The 14370-nt window shown below is 39.0% G+C and overlaps 1 protein-coding gene across 2 annotated transcripts in view; it reads right to left on the bottom strand.

The window, feature by feature from the left end:
• The window catches only part of RNF115 (ring finger protein 115), an 82568-nt gene that overhangs the window by 24239 nt on the left and 43959 nt on the right, over positions 1 to 14370 (bottom strand). For both annotated transcript variants that reach the window (XM_004026490.5, XM_055356970.2), the window contains one exon: positions 5980 to 6188. In XM_004026490.5, the coding sequence (XP_004026539.2) occupies positions 5980 to 6188 (209 nt within the window). The remainder of the gene's footprint in view (positions 1 to 5979; positions 6189 to 14370) is intronic.

The raw sequence follows: 14370 nt of genomic DNA on the forward strand, positions 1-14370 counted from the left end.
AGGAGGAGGAAGAAGATGGAAGAGAGAAGGAGAAATAAAGAAAAGGGAGAAAGGAGGAGGAGGAAAAAGAAAGGAAGGAGGAGGAAGAATGAGGAAGAAAGACTGAAAGAGGAAGGAGGAAGAAGAATGCAGGAGGAAGAAGGAGGAAGAAGGAAGAGGAAGACAGAGGAAGAAGAAAAAAGAACCAAATAAACTGAGACCATGAGCCATGGGCCTGAGAAGTTTCAATATTACTAGAAAGTACCGGCTGGGCGCAGTGGCTCACACCTGTAATCCCAGCACTTTGGAAGGCCGAGGCAGGCAGATCACCTGAGGTCAAGAGTTCGAGACCAGCCTGGCCAACATAGCGAAACACTGTCTCTATTAAAAATACAAAAATTATCCAGGTGTGGTGGTGGATGCCTGTAATCCCAGCTACTCGGGAGGATAAGGCAGGAAGAACTGCTTGAATCGGGAGGCAGAGGTTGCACTGAGCCAAGACTGCACCACTGCACTCCAGCCTGGGTGACAGAACGAGACTTTTGTCTAAAACAAAACAAAACAAAACAAAGTACCACCTGTCCCCAAATTAATATATAAATTCAATGCACTTCCAATCAAAATCCTAATGGGATGGGAAAAGGGGCAGAGATTGAAAAACTGCATCTAAAATCCATTTGGAAGGGTAAACACAAGCGAAGCATTAATAAACTTTTGGTTCCTCAGCAAGCAAACTAAGAATTTTTTTTTTTAAAGAAAAAGAACAATAATGAGGGGCACCTTCCCTACCAGTTTTCAAATCATAGTATAAAATCATAGTGAGTACACCAGAATGGTACATGAATAGAAAACAAAAATAAAGACCTACAGCACATAATAGAGAATCCAGAAAGAGAAAGGTTAAATATGAAAATGTATACATAATAAAGGTGACATTTCAAATCAGATACGCTATATATTACGCTGTAAATAATTGGATATGCATATGGGGGGGATTAGATCTTTAACTCAAAAATACACAAAAATACTCCCCACCCACCAGAGATTTGGGCATAATGCCCAATCAGGGCCAGAAACCTTCCACAAAAGTCGATGGATGGGCAAGCCTGTAATCTCAGCACTCTGGGAGGCCATGGGTGGATTACTTGAGGTCAGGAGTTCAAGACCAGCCTAGCCAACATGGTGAAACCCCATCTCTATTAAAAATACAAAAAAAATTAGCTAGGCATGGTGGCATGTGCCTGTAATTCCAGCTACTCAGGAGGCTGAGGCACAAAAATTGCTTGGACCTGGGAGGCAGAGGTTGCAGTGAGCTGAGACCACACCACTGTACTCCAGCCTGGGCAACAGAGCAAGGCTCTGTCTCAAAAAAAAAAAAAAAAAAAAAAAAAAAAAGTTGACAGATGGACATATCCTCTGGGATGAATCCTCCATAATTCTTGTAAACTTGGAGCCACCACTGGCTATCTTTCATTTTACAAAGGGAGAGCCATCATGATAACAGAGGAAAGCAGATTTGAGAGAGAAAGAATGACAGACAGATGAATATAACATATTGACTGACCATCTAGATCCACCTATAGACTTCTAATTTACATCAGTGCTTCTCAGTATCACTCCTAGGGAGTGACTTAGAAATCCGAGGGGGCAGTTTTGCTAGTCACAATAAATGGTAGGTACCATTCACATTTACTAAGCAGAAAAAATGAGTGCGAGCTACCCTGCAATAAACAGGAGGACAGCCAGGCCCAACGAAGAACTGTCCTCCAACATGCATATTCTGAACATTCTGCCTGGACATTCATTTGGTGAAAAACTACCTATAATTAACTGAGACTAAATCCACCTCCATTCCACACATAAACACAAATTATTTTCCATTTGGTTTTAATAGATACTGAATTTTCCAGGAATATAACTATTGTGAAAACTGAGGGAAGTTTATGCTTCCCCACAAACCCCAGAAATTTCCTAAGAGTCCTTCACCATTTTGAAAAATCATAACATTGTACCAACAATGCTTGTGGCAGATGAACTGTAAATATAATCCTCTTGTACTGTCTGCATTTGTAGCTATCATCTTAATGATTCTATATACAGAAGCAAGCACCTAATTTTTCATTTTGTCTCCCAGAATGGTTATGGCTAGGCATTTACACATTAAAATACATATATTCATATATTATTTTTGTTTCTCCTTTATATTAATTGAAGAACTATATATATGCATATGTGTTTTTATTATGTTTTATAGCTTATATTATCAATGAATTTCTAATCAGGATAGTAGAGGGCATTACAAGATAATTGTTATAAAAGGGAAATGTTGGGTCTGATATAGCTAACAACAATTTGAGTTATGTGAACCAACACCTTCTAGTTTTTTGGGTTTTTTTGAGACAGAGTTGTGCTCTGTCACCCAGGTTGGAGTGCAGTGGTGCAATCTTGGCTCACTACAACCTCTGCCTCCCAGGTTCAAGCAATTTTCCTGCCTTAGCCTCCCAAGTAGCTGGGATTGCAGGCACGTGCCACCATGCCCAGCTAATTTTTTTTATTTTTTGTAGAGATGGGGTTTTGCCATGTTGGCCAGGCTGGTCTCGAACTGGCCTCAAGTGATCCGCCCACCTCGGCCTCCCAAAGTGCTGGGATTACAGGCATGAGCCACCACGCCTGGCTGGTTAGTTTTTTCTTAAGTTATATTAAATTGAATTTCTATCACCTGTAACCAAAAAGAGTTCTAACATAACCATAAAAAGCATTAAAGAAAATATAGAAATTAATTTTTTAATCTTGGAGTAAGAAGAGCCTTTTTTTTTTTTTTTTGAGACAAGACACGGACTCACTTTCTGTTGCCCAGGCTGGAGTGCAGTGGCACAATCACTGCTCAGTGCAGCCACAACCTCCCAGGCTTAAGCGATCCTCCCACTCATCCTCCAGAGTAGTTGGGACAACAGGCACATGCCACCATGCTCAGCTGATTTTTCATTTTTTGTAAAGATGTGGTCTTGCCATGTTGCCCAGGGTGATCTTAAATTTCTGGGCTCAAGCGATCCTCCCAGAAGTTTGAGACCAGCCTGGGCAATATAGTGAGACCCCATCTCTACAAAAAAAATTTAAAAATTGGCCAAGCATTACAGGCATGGTGGTACATGCCTGTAATCCCAGCTACTTGGGAGGCTAAGGCAGGAGGATTGTGTGAGCCCAGAAGTTCGAGGCTCAGTGAACTACGTTCATGCCACTCTACTCCAGCCTGGGCAACAGAGCAAGACTCTATTGCAAAATAAATAAATAAAGAAGAAGAAGAAAAAAAGGTAAATTCAAGGCGGAAGAAAAAAAATTAAAAGGGTTGAATTCAGTGAACTAGATCTATTCAATAAGGATTTTAAAGTATCCACTGGGTCTGCAATTATTAATAGAAGGTCACCAGGGATTTTAGTGAAAGGAGGGCCAGACTACAGTTAGGTAGAAGACTAATGAAAGATAACAAAGTAAACACAAACAACTCTTAAGAAATTTTTTTGAAAAGAAAAGAAAAAAGATTACTAGGCAGTAACTGGAACAGTAATTCTCAATTCTGGCTACAGTAAGAATAACTTTAGGAGCTTTTAAAAATGACCAATGCCTGGTTTTACCCAGACTAATAAAATCACAGTCCCTGGGGATGGAGTCCAGGTACCAGTTTAAAAGATATCCTCAGTGACAATAATGTACAGCCAGGATTGAAAAACACAGAGCTAAAGAGTAAAATGGTGGCCAAGGGGCATTAACTGGGAAAGAAAGCAGGAAAAGGAAGATGGATGATACAAAATCCCAGAAGAAACAGCTACAGAATGGGTCAGAACATGGGCTGATAGGCTTGCCTTGAAAAAAACAAAGGACACCTCATCTCAGGAGGCTGGAGGGAGAAATGAATGTTGATATAGAGAAGCTGGGCACAGAGATTTGGGGAGTTCATGCCCAAGGCCCCAATTTTCATAAAGGAGAATATAAATCAGCTTCTGAGGATCAGCTATTGGATAGAAAATTTGAAGAATGAAATTTAGTGAAAATTCAAAATATCTGTTGAGGGAATGCAAACAAAAGCCTAATCAAAAGCATGAAATCTAGTGGAGATTAAATGCACCTTACTATCTGCAGGGGCATGACTGGACACATTTATGTGACTTTTCTAAAGCAGTACTGAACCATCCCCTAGTAAAGGAGCAAGGAAAAGTGAATCACAGCACTGCTCCAAAACTGGCCATTTAGTGGGTGTAATGGAGGAGAAAAAAAAAAAAAAAAAAAAAAAAGATGCATAGGAGGTGAAAGTTTAGATGAACTGTAGTTGAGAAACTCAATAATGGGATCTCAAATCTCAAACAGGTACAGAAGGGAAAGTAATCTACACACAGTTTAACTGGCACAGATTATAGCAGCTTTAACTCTGGGTGCCATAAGCTATTAAAACAATGTAAGATTTTACTGATTTTTGTCCTAGACAATCTCATTACATCAGATTTCCCATATCCTGTATTTGTTCTATGAAGCGATGTCTGCAACTAACTTTGAAATGCACAAAACATAAGATGAACTAACAGAAAGACAGATGGATAGATATGTAATAACGCAAGTATAGTAAAATGTTAATAAAGCCTAGAAGGTGTGTGTTGGGGGAGAGGGGGAGTGTAGGCTCTAGAACAGCACTGTTCAATAGAACTAAGATAATGGAAATTTTCTATAATATGTTCTGTCAAATATGATAAGTATTAGCTACATGTGGCCAATGAGCACTCAAAATATAGCTATTTGGGATTGAGGTACTTTGAATTTTGAGTTTTATTAACTTTTGGTTAACTTAAATGTAAACATATAGCTACATGTGGCTAGCAGCTACCATATGAGACAATGTCGCACTAGATTCATATAGCCCTAGATTCAAGTCTTAGATCCACCAATGGCTGTTACTTTATCTCTCTGAGACTCAGTTAATTATTTTATAAAATGAAAACAGCAATAGCACCTATTACTTCACACAAATTAAACAGCATAAAGCAGATAAAGCATGAAGCACAGTCCTCTGCATATGGTAAACACTTAAAATTAACGTTTATTATTCCAACTAAATGAGATTCATGAGCAAAACCATCTATTTGACTCATCATTGTGTTCCTAGTGTCTAGTACAGTGCCCCATACAAAAGACACTCAACATTTATTACATGAATGTTTTTACAGTCACAAGACTTCATATTTATCCTATTAAATTTTTTTCCTTTCTTCACAAAAAGCAGATACTTGATTAAATTTCATGTTAAGTCCACTGTTCCAATCTGTTGAAATATTTAATCCTAATGCCTAATATATTTGATACCCTTTTGAAATTCTGATAAATATACTGCTATAGTCTGAATGTGCCCTCCTCAAAAATTCATGTGTTGGAAACTTAATCCCCAGTGGAGCAGTGTTGAAAGGTGGAGACTTTAAGAGATGAATCTCCTGTGAGTGGATTAAATGCCTTTATCCTGGAAGTGGATTAGTTATTGTTGAGTGAGTTCCTAATAAAAGGATGAGTTTGGCACCTTTCTTTCTTGCTCATGCATGTTCTCTTGCCCTTCTGCCTTCCAACATGGAATGACACAGCAAGAAGGCCCTCGCCAGATGTGGATCCCTCAACCTTGGACTTCCCAGCCTCCAGAAATATAAGAAATGAATCTCTGTTCTTTATAAATCACCCAGTCTCAGGTATTCTGCTATAGCTGCACAAAATGGACTGAGACACATATCATCTATAAATTAATCTGAGACATTAATAAAAATGTTAATCAGAGACATAACATTTCTCACTCTCTGGTTTATCATCGGGCGAGTACTAACATTCAATTTAGCTTCACTTTCATCCTTTCTACATATGTCCATCTTGTCCACAAAGGTAATAAGTATGAGACCCTTATAAAGATTAGATTATACCAATTTGTCCTTCATTGAAACTACCTTAAAAAGAACTTAAAATACAACAACTCACCCTTCAATAGCTGGAGATCTGTCAGGACGAGAACTTCCTCGAGATCTGTATCTCCGACCCAATGGCAACCGTGGAGGTCTTGCTCCCCAGAAGTCAGTGTGAGTCTGGTGACCCCTTTCATTGGCTCTATTATCTTGGTCCAGTGGACTGCTACTTAGAAATGGTCTAAAATCTTGAAAAAACATCGTGTGATCCAAATGGCCCCAAAGCTAGTAAAGACCAGAAATAAGTCACGTTAGAAAAATCAATCAATAAACACCTGGATTGTTTACAGTTTTTTATATTACAAATGGCCACTGTGAATATTACTGTATGTCTTCTTCTGCAGAGGTACCAGAGTTTCTATATTTTTGGTCTGTAAAACTATTACATGATCTATACATCTTCAACTTTACTGGGTAATGACAAATTGTTTTCCAAACTGGTTGTAGCAATTTAAACACCCACCAAGTGTTTAAGAGTTTCTACTGTGCCACATCCTGGCAAGCACTTGATGTCACAGGACTTTTTTTTAAAAAAGTTTTTAACAATCAGTGAACAGAAAATGATTTTCCATTGTGGGGCTTTTGGTTTTGCTGTGTAAGAAAAATTACGAATGTTTAATCAAAATGCATGTTTTGGTCCTATGCCAAAAAGAAAATTTAATAGATCTGTGGTGAGCCTGAAGACTCCTTTTAGCATTTCTTACAGGGCAGGTCTATTAACAATGAAGCCCCCTCAGCTATTGTTTATCTGGGTATGTCATGATTTCTTCCTAATTCCTGAAGGATAGTTTTGCCAGATTTAGAATTCTTGGTTGGCAGGTCTGTCTTTCATCACTTTAAATATGTTATCCCACTGCCTTCTAGCCTCCATGGTTTCCGCTAAGAAATCAACAGAAATTCATCTTATTTAAGATCCCTTATATTTTACAAGTTGTTTCTCTCTTGCTGCTTCCAAGATTCTCTCTTTATCTCTGGCTTCGGAAATTTTAATTATAATGTGTCTTGTATGGATGTCTTTGAGTTTATCCTTCTTGGGTGTTAGCTGAGCTTCTTGGATGTGTATATTCATGTCTTGTCAAATTTGAAATGGTTTTGGCAATTACTTCTTAAACATGTTTTCTGCACCTTTCTCCCTCTCCTTACCATGATATATATGTTGGTATCCCACACATCTCCTGGACTCTGTTCATTTTTCTTCAATCTTTTAAATGTGTGCTCTTCAAACTATATAATTTCAGTGGACCTATCTCCAAGTTTGCTGATTCTTCTGTCTGCTCATATCTTTTGTTGAGCTCCCCTAGTGAATTTTCATTTCAATTACTGTAACCTTCAGCTCCAAAATTTCTCTTTGCCTACTTTTAAAAATTTCTCTTTATTGATATTCTCTATTTGTTGAGACATTATTATCTTGAATTCCTTTAGTTCTTTGTCCATGGTGTCCTTTAGCTCTTTGAGTATACTTAAGACAGCTGATTTAAAGTTTTTGTCTAGTAATTCTAGTATTAGTGCTTCCTCGGGGTAGTTTCTGTTCTTTTCTTTTTTCTTGTGAATGAAGCATATTTTCTAGATTCTTCACATGCTTCGTAATTTTTTTTTAAAAAACTGAACATTTATAATGTGTAAAAAATAAAAACAAAAAGAGATGGGTGCAGTGGTGTGTGCCTGTAATTCCAGCTACTCAGGAAGCTGAAGTGGAAGGATCGCTTGAACCAACGAGTTCAAGATTAGCCTGCGCAAGGCAAGACCACATTTCAAAACAAATAAACCAAAAAGAAAAAAAAAAGAAAGAAAAAGAAAAGTAAAATGCTCGCCAGGTCTCTACTGATTAGCTGTTGGGGCACTCCTTCAAAACTTAGCCAGGGCCTTTATAAATCTAACTTAATATTCACTTCCTGTTTGTGTTGAACCTAAAGACAAGCCAGAGGTGAAAGCTAATGGCCTCCTCAGGTCTTTTCTGAGCACACATACTGCCCTGAGCTGTGCACTTGGCTTTCTAGTTTCTCATCCACAATAGCTTTTCAAAGCTCCTATTCCTCTACAAAAACTCACTCTACAGCTTTTCCTCTCAGGCTTTCAATATCTTATTGTTTGCCCTGTTTTTTTTTTTCTTTCTTTCTTTGGTTTTTTTTGTTTGTTTTTTGCCCCTGGTGGCAGTCCTTTGGAGAAAGGACAAAACAGAACACAGAATCCCTTAGGAGGAAGAGTGTCCACTCTCTGGAATCAGGCACCAGCACAGGGAACACAGGCTGTCATCTTCAAGACTGCAGCCATACCAGGAAGGGAGGTGAGGCTAGGGTAAGCTAAAATGCCACAAAGATCTCTTACCTTGTTTCAGTGCCCTTTCTTCTGGCGAAGTATTTGCTTGGCTGCTGTAAACCTTTGATTACCTTTCCAGAGTTTTGATAAGCTAAATTCTGACTTTTCTGTCAAGGTGTTTGGTGTTTCTGCAGAGGGATGACCCCCAGAAGTCCTACTCTACCATTTTCGCTGACATCGCCCTGTCATTGTGGTTTTAGTTTGCTTTCCCTGATAGGAATATACCAATAAGGCTAAACATCATGTCATGTAATATTTACCAGCCATTCATATGTCTTCTCTTTCCCCCAACATTTTTTTTTTTTTTTTTGGTGTTTTAGAAATCCAGACATTTCTTTCTTTTTTTTCTTTTTTTCCTTTTTGAGATGGAGTCTTGCTCTGTTGCCCAGGCTGGGGTGCAGTGGCACGATCTCGGCTCACTGCAACCTCCACCTCCTGGGTTCAAGCCATTCTCCTGCCTCAGCCTCCCGAGAAGCTGGGATTACAGGCATGTGACACCACGCCCTGCTAATTTTTTATATTTTCAGTAGAGATGGGGTTTCACCATGTTGGCCAGGCTGGTCTCGAACTCCTGACCTCAAGTGATCCGCCCACCTCGGCCTCCCAAAGTGCTGGGATTACAGGTGTGAGCCATGGCGCCCAGCCACATTTATTTCTTAAATTTAAACTCAGTGTTAAATCACACTGAGTTTATTTTTTCAGTACTCATCAGTTGTTTCAATTAAATCAGTTTTAAATATCTATTCTTTCTCTTTTATGTCTTATCTTGTTTCATGTCTTTTGTCCATTTTCCTATTGAACTGACTTTCTAATTGCCTTAGTATCTTTTTTTAAAATTCTATATTTTAATAGTTAATTCCTGCTAACAGAAATGCAACTGATTTTTGTATATTGACCTTAGTATACAGAAAATTTGCTGAACTGTTAATAATTTGTGTACCTAGAAAACCCAAAAACAGGCTGGGCACAGTGGCTTATGCCTGTAATCCTAGCACTTTGGGAGGCCAAGGCAGGAGGATCGCTTGAGCCCAGGAGTTCAAGACCACTCTGGGCAACAGAGTGAGATCCTGTCTCTACAAAAAATTTAAACATTAGCTAAGTGTGGTAGCATGCACCTGATGTTCCAGCTACTCAGGAGGCTGAGTGGGGAGGATCACTTGAACCCAGGATCTTGAGCTCAAGCTCATGAGGTCAAGGTTACAGTGAGCTATACAGAACCCTAATTATATGCTATGTTTTTTCCTATACACACATACCTACAGTAAAGTTTAATTTATAACTTAATTTATAACTTAGACATAGTAAGAAATTAACAACAATAATAATAAAATAGAACAGTTATAACAATATATAATAATAAAAGTTTTGTGAATGTGGCCTTTTTTTTTTTTTTGAGACAACGTCTCAACTCGGTCGCTCAGGCTGGAGTGCAACGCCGTGATCATGGTTCACTGCAGCCTCAATCTCCTAGGCTCAAGTGATCCTCCCACCTCAATCTCCCAAGTAGCTAGGACTACAGGGATGTACCATCACACTCAGCTAATTAAAAAAAAAAATTCTTTTTAGAGATGAGGTCTAATTTTGTGGCTGGTCTCAAACATCTGGCTTAAAGTAATCCTCCTGCCTCGGCCTCCCAAAGTACTGGGATTGAACCATGAGCCTCTGTGCCCCACTTTAAAATATCTTATTGTAGCCGGGCGCAGTAGCTCAAGCCTATAATCCCAGCCCTTTGAGAGGCTAAGGCGGTGGGGGGGATCACTGAGGCCAGAAGTTCGAGATCAGCCTGGCCAACATGGTGAAACCTTGTCTCTACTAAAAAAATTAAAAAATTAGCCGAGCATGGTGGCATACGCCTGTAGTCCCAGCTACTCAGGAGGCTGAGGCATGAGAATCACTCAAACCCAGGAGGCAGAGGTTGCAGTGAGCCGAGATCACTCCATGGCACTTCAGCCTAGGCAACAGAGCAAGACCCTGTCTCAAAAAAATAAAAATAAAAATAAAAATAAATAAAATAAAATATCTTATTGTAGTATACTCACCTGTTTTCAGGCCATGGTTGACCACAGGGTAAGGGGGGGCTACTGTACCAATTTAGACTCCTACCAGAGTATAAATGCTTACATTTACCCCTACTCTGACCAACTTTTTTTTTTTTTTTTTTTTTTTTTTTTTGAGAAGGAGTCTCGCTCTGTCACCCAGGCTGGAGTACAGTGGCACCATCCTGGCTCACTGCATACTCCGCCTCCCAGGTTCAAGCCATTCTGCTGCCTCAGCCTCCACAGTAGCTGGGATTAAAGGTGTCTGCCACCATGCCCGACTAATTTTTGTATTCTCAGTAGAGATGGGGTTTCACCATGTTGGCCAGACTGGTCTTGAACTCCTGACTTCAGGAGATCCACCTGCCTCGGCCTCCCAGAATGCTGCAATTACAGGCATGAGCCACTGCACCCAGCCTGACCAACATTTTTTTAAAGTTTTAAAAATTCTAATATATAAGCTGAAGAACAAAAAGTAATATGCAGAGTAAAAACATCAATTAGATTTCTCAGCCAGGCACAGTGGCTCACATCTGTAATCCCAGCACTTTGGGAGGCTGAGGCGGGTGGATCACCTGAGGTGAGGAGTTCAAGACCAGCCTAGCATGGTGAAACCCCGTCTCTACTAAAAATACAAAAAGTTAGCTGGGCGTGGTGGAGCATGCCTGTAATCCAGCTACTCGGGAAGCTGAGGCAGGAGAATTGCTTCAACCCGGGAGGCAGAGGTTGCAGTGATCTAAGATCGCGCCATTGCACTCCAGCCTGGGCAACAAGAGTGAAACTCTGTCTCCAAACAAAAAGATTTCTCTAAATACTGGTGACATAAAACACCTTTTCATTTTAACTGCCATTTGCGCTTCTTATCAAATCTGCCTTATTTCCCTTTACTTTCTAGTTATAGTCTTCATCTATTAGAGATCACTGGTTTCTAGTCTGAAAAATGGTCTAGAACACAAGAATTCTCTTGACCCAAAATTCCAAAGTAAACGCGACATTTAAAAACCTAAAACTATACTTGTCTTCAGTAAGTGAAAAAGTACGAGCAGACTCCTCCATGTTCTCAATCATCTATCTCACTAAGGTGAATTATAAGAAATCTATGATTACCTTACTATATACAATTCCACAACATTTGCTCACAGAAGACAACTCTCAAAGTAACCATTAGTTTCATTATAATATAAAAATGAAATATTTAAAATCTTGACTGGCAGAAAAGTCAAGCACCAAGTTCATAATAATCTGCTTTGATACTAACATACTTTAGATGACTATAAATTGTTACCACACCTAATAATATACAAAATTTCTAAAGGATCCATGCTTAAAAACAGCTTCAACATCAGCATGAGGCATTTTTCTACTAGTATACAAAGTGCAAATTAGTGCAAATTAATAGTAACAGTCAATGTATTTGTGGCCTATTTTAATCTCAAAATAATAGTGTACCCTGACCAAAGAACACAGGATGGAAAAGCACACCTCACAAATTTATACCAAATCAGCACTAAGGATAAAAATAGCTTCAGGTCATTTGTCTCTGAGTAGACTTAGATAAGCATAAAAGAAAAAAAAAACAGCTCATACAACAAAACTGGGTATTCAGGACACAGCTTACATAAGTAAAAACTAATAGGGAACACTATCATAGAGTTTTGCTAAAACAGTCTAAGAATCACAGAGACAGTTTGACAAGTTTTGCCTTGAAAAACTGAAAACATTACTCTGAATGTAAGTATAATGACAATATTTCTGAAAATATTTGGGGTGAACTATTTACACATTCACAATAAAAAACAGGATGGACAATATCTTCCATTTAGCAGAACTTGCTCTACACTAACCATGATCACATCAGCACTTCTTAAAATATTATGGTCTGTTCCTCAATGAGTTGAACAGTTACCATATGACCCAGCAATTTCACTCCTAGTTATATAACCAAGAAAATTAAAAACATATGATCACACAAAAACTTGTAGAAAAATATTTACAGCAGCATTATTATTCATAACAGGCAAAAAGTGTAAACAACCTAAATGTCCATCAACTGATGAAGAATAAATAAAATGTGGAATATCCATACCATGTAGTATTATCCAGCCATAAAAATGAAGTACAGATACATGCTACAGCATGGATGAACCTTGAAAACAGTATTCTAAGTAGAAAAGAGTCAGTCACAAAGGTTCACATATTGCATGATTTCATTTATAACAAATATCCTATATAGGCAAATCCATAGAGACAGAAAATAGATTGGTGGTTGCCTAGGGCTGAGAGAACTGTGGAGAAATACGTAGTGACTACTAATGTGTATGGGGATTCTTTTGGGGATGATGAAAAAGTTCTAAATCAGTGGTAATAGTTGTACAACTCTATGAATATACTAAAACCACTTAGCTGTACACTTTAACAGGGTGAATTACGTAGTATATGAATTATATCTCAAAAAATAATATTAGAGTGTATAAAGATGAGTCAATTAAGGGTAAATAATTTTATAATTATTAACCTTAGAAATGTAATCTTGAAAAAGTTCACAGGCGATGTTGTGAAAACATTAAAGCAAAGTAAGGAAGATACTCATCACCCCGAAATGTTTCCTCGTGTGCCTTTGTAATCCTTCCCTCCTGCCCCTTCCCAACCCCAAGCAACCCCTGATCTTTCTGTGGTTTGCATTTTCTAGAATTTTATGTAAAGGGCATCATATTGTATGTACTTTTCAACAGAGGAATGATGTAGCTGATTAGTGAATAGCAAAGTCTAATTTCTAGTGATTTCGCATTTCTCCAGCAAGTGGAGTTCGTGTATTAGGAAGTTGCACAAATGCAAAGTAAATTGTTCTGATTATGTGTGCCTGCTTTGCAGCCTCTAATTCTCAGGTAGGTCATCCTGTATAAACTTAGGATGTCCATTTGGCCACAGTTCAACTTTGTGTTCCAATTCAGCTGAATAAAAATTAAATTTTTATATCCGTCTGGTGTTCTTTCTCAGTATGTTCTAGACTCAGGTAAAGGAAGTATGATCGATGATCAACCATCATATATAACTAGACATGCCTAACACAGGATAATAGTTTAATAAATATAATGTAGCCATTAAAGAATATGAAGTCCTAAATTTTTTTTTTTTTTTTTTGGAGACAGGGTCTCACTCTGACACCCAGGCTGGGGTGCAGTGGCACGAGCTCAGCTCACTGCAACCTCTGCCTCCCAGGCGCAAGAGATTCTCCCACCTCCGCTTCTCGAGTAGCTGGGACTACACGCATGTGCCACTACACCTGGCTAACTTTTTATTTTTATTTTTGTAGACACAGGGTTTTACCATGTTGCCCAGGCTGGTCTTGAACTCCTGGGCTCAAACAATCCACCTGCCTCCGCCCTCCCAAAGTGCTAGGATTACAGGCGTGAGCCACCACGTCCAGCTGTAATTCTAATAACTATAGAGAGACAAGTAAAAGGTTTATGACATAATACCAAGTAAATTTTTAGAGGCAGAAATACAATATACTCTTATGACAGCAACTCTAAACAGTTATGAGGTATGCACATGAGAAATGAGAAGTATTTTGCTAAAAAATGCATAAAGCTATAATCAAGTAATGACAATATGGGATATTTCTTTCTTTATTTTTTGAAACGGAGTCTCGCTCTGTTGCTCAGGCTAGAGTGCAGTGCCACGATCTCAGCCCACTGCAACCTCCACCTCCTGGGTTCAAGCAATTCTCCTGCCTCAGCCTCCCGAATAGCTGGGATTACAGGCGCCCGCCACCACACCCGGCTAATTTTTGTATTTTTAGTAAAGACGGGGTTTCATCACATTGGACAGGCTGGTCTGGAACTCCTGACCTCAAGTGATCTGCATGCCCAGCCAATATTTCTCATTTTTAAAAAAGCTTAGGCCCAGGCACGGTGGCTCAAGCCTGTAATCCCAGCACTCTGGGAGGCCAAGACGAGAGGATGACCTGAGGTCAGGAGTTCCAGACCAGCCTGGCCAACGTGGTAAAACCCCATCTCTACCAAAAATACAAAAATTAGCCAGGTTTGGTGGCG

This window comes from Gorilla gorilla, chromosome 1 (genome assembly GCF_029281585.2).
Source record: "Gorilla gorilla gorilla isolate KB3781 chromosome 1, NHGRI_mGorGor1-v2.1_pri, whole genome shotgun sequence".
Lineage (NCBI taxonomy): Eukaryota > Metazoa > Chordata > Mammalia > Primates > Hominidae > Gorilla > Gorilla gorilla.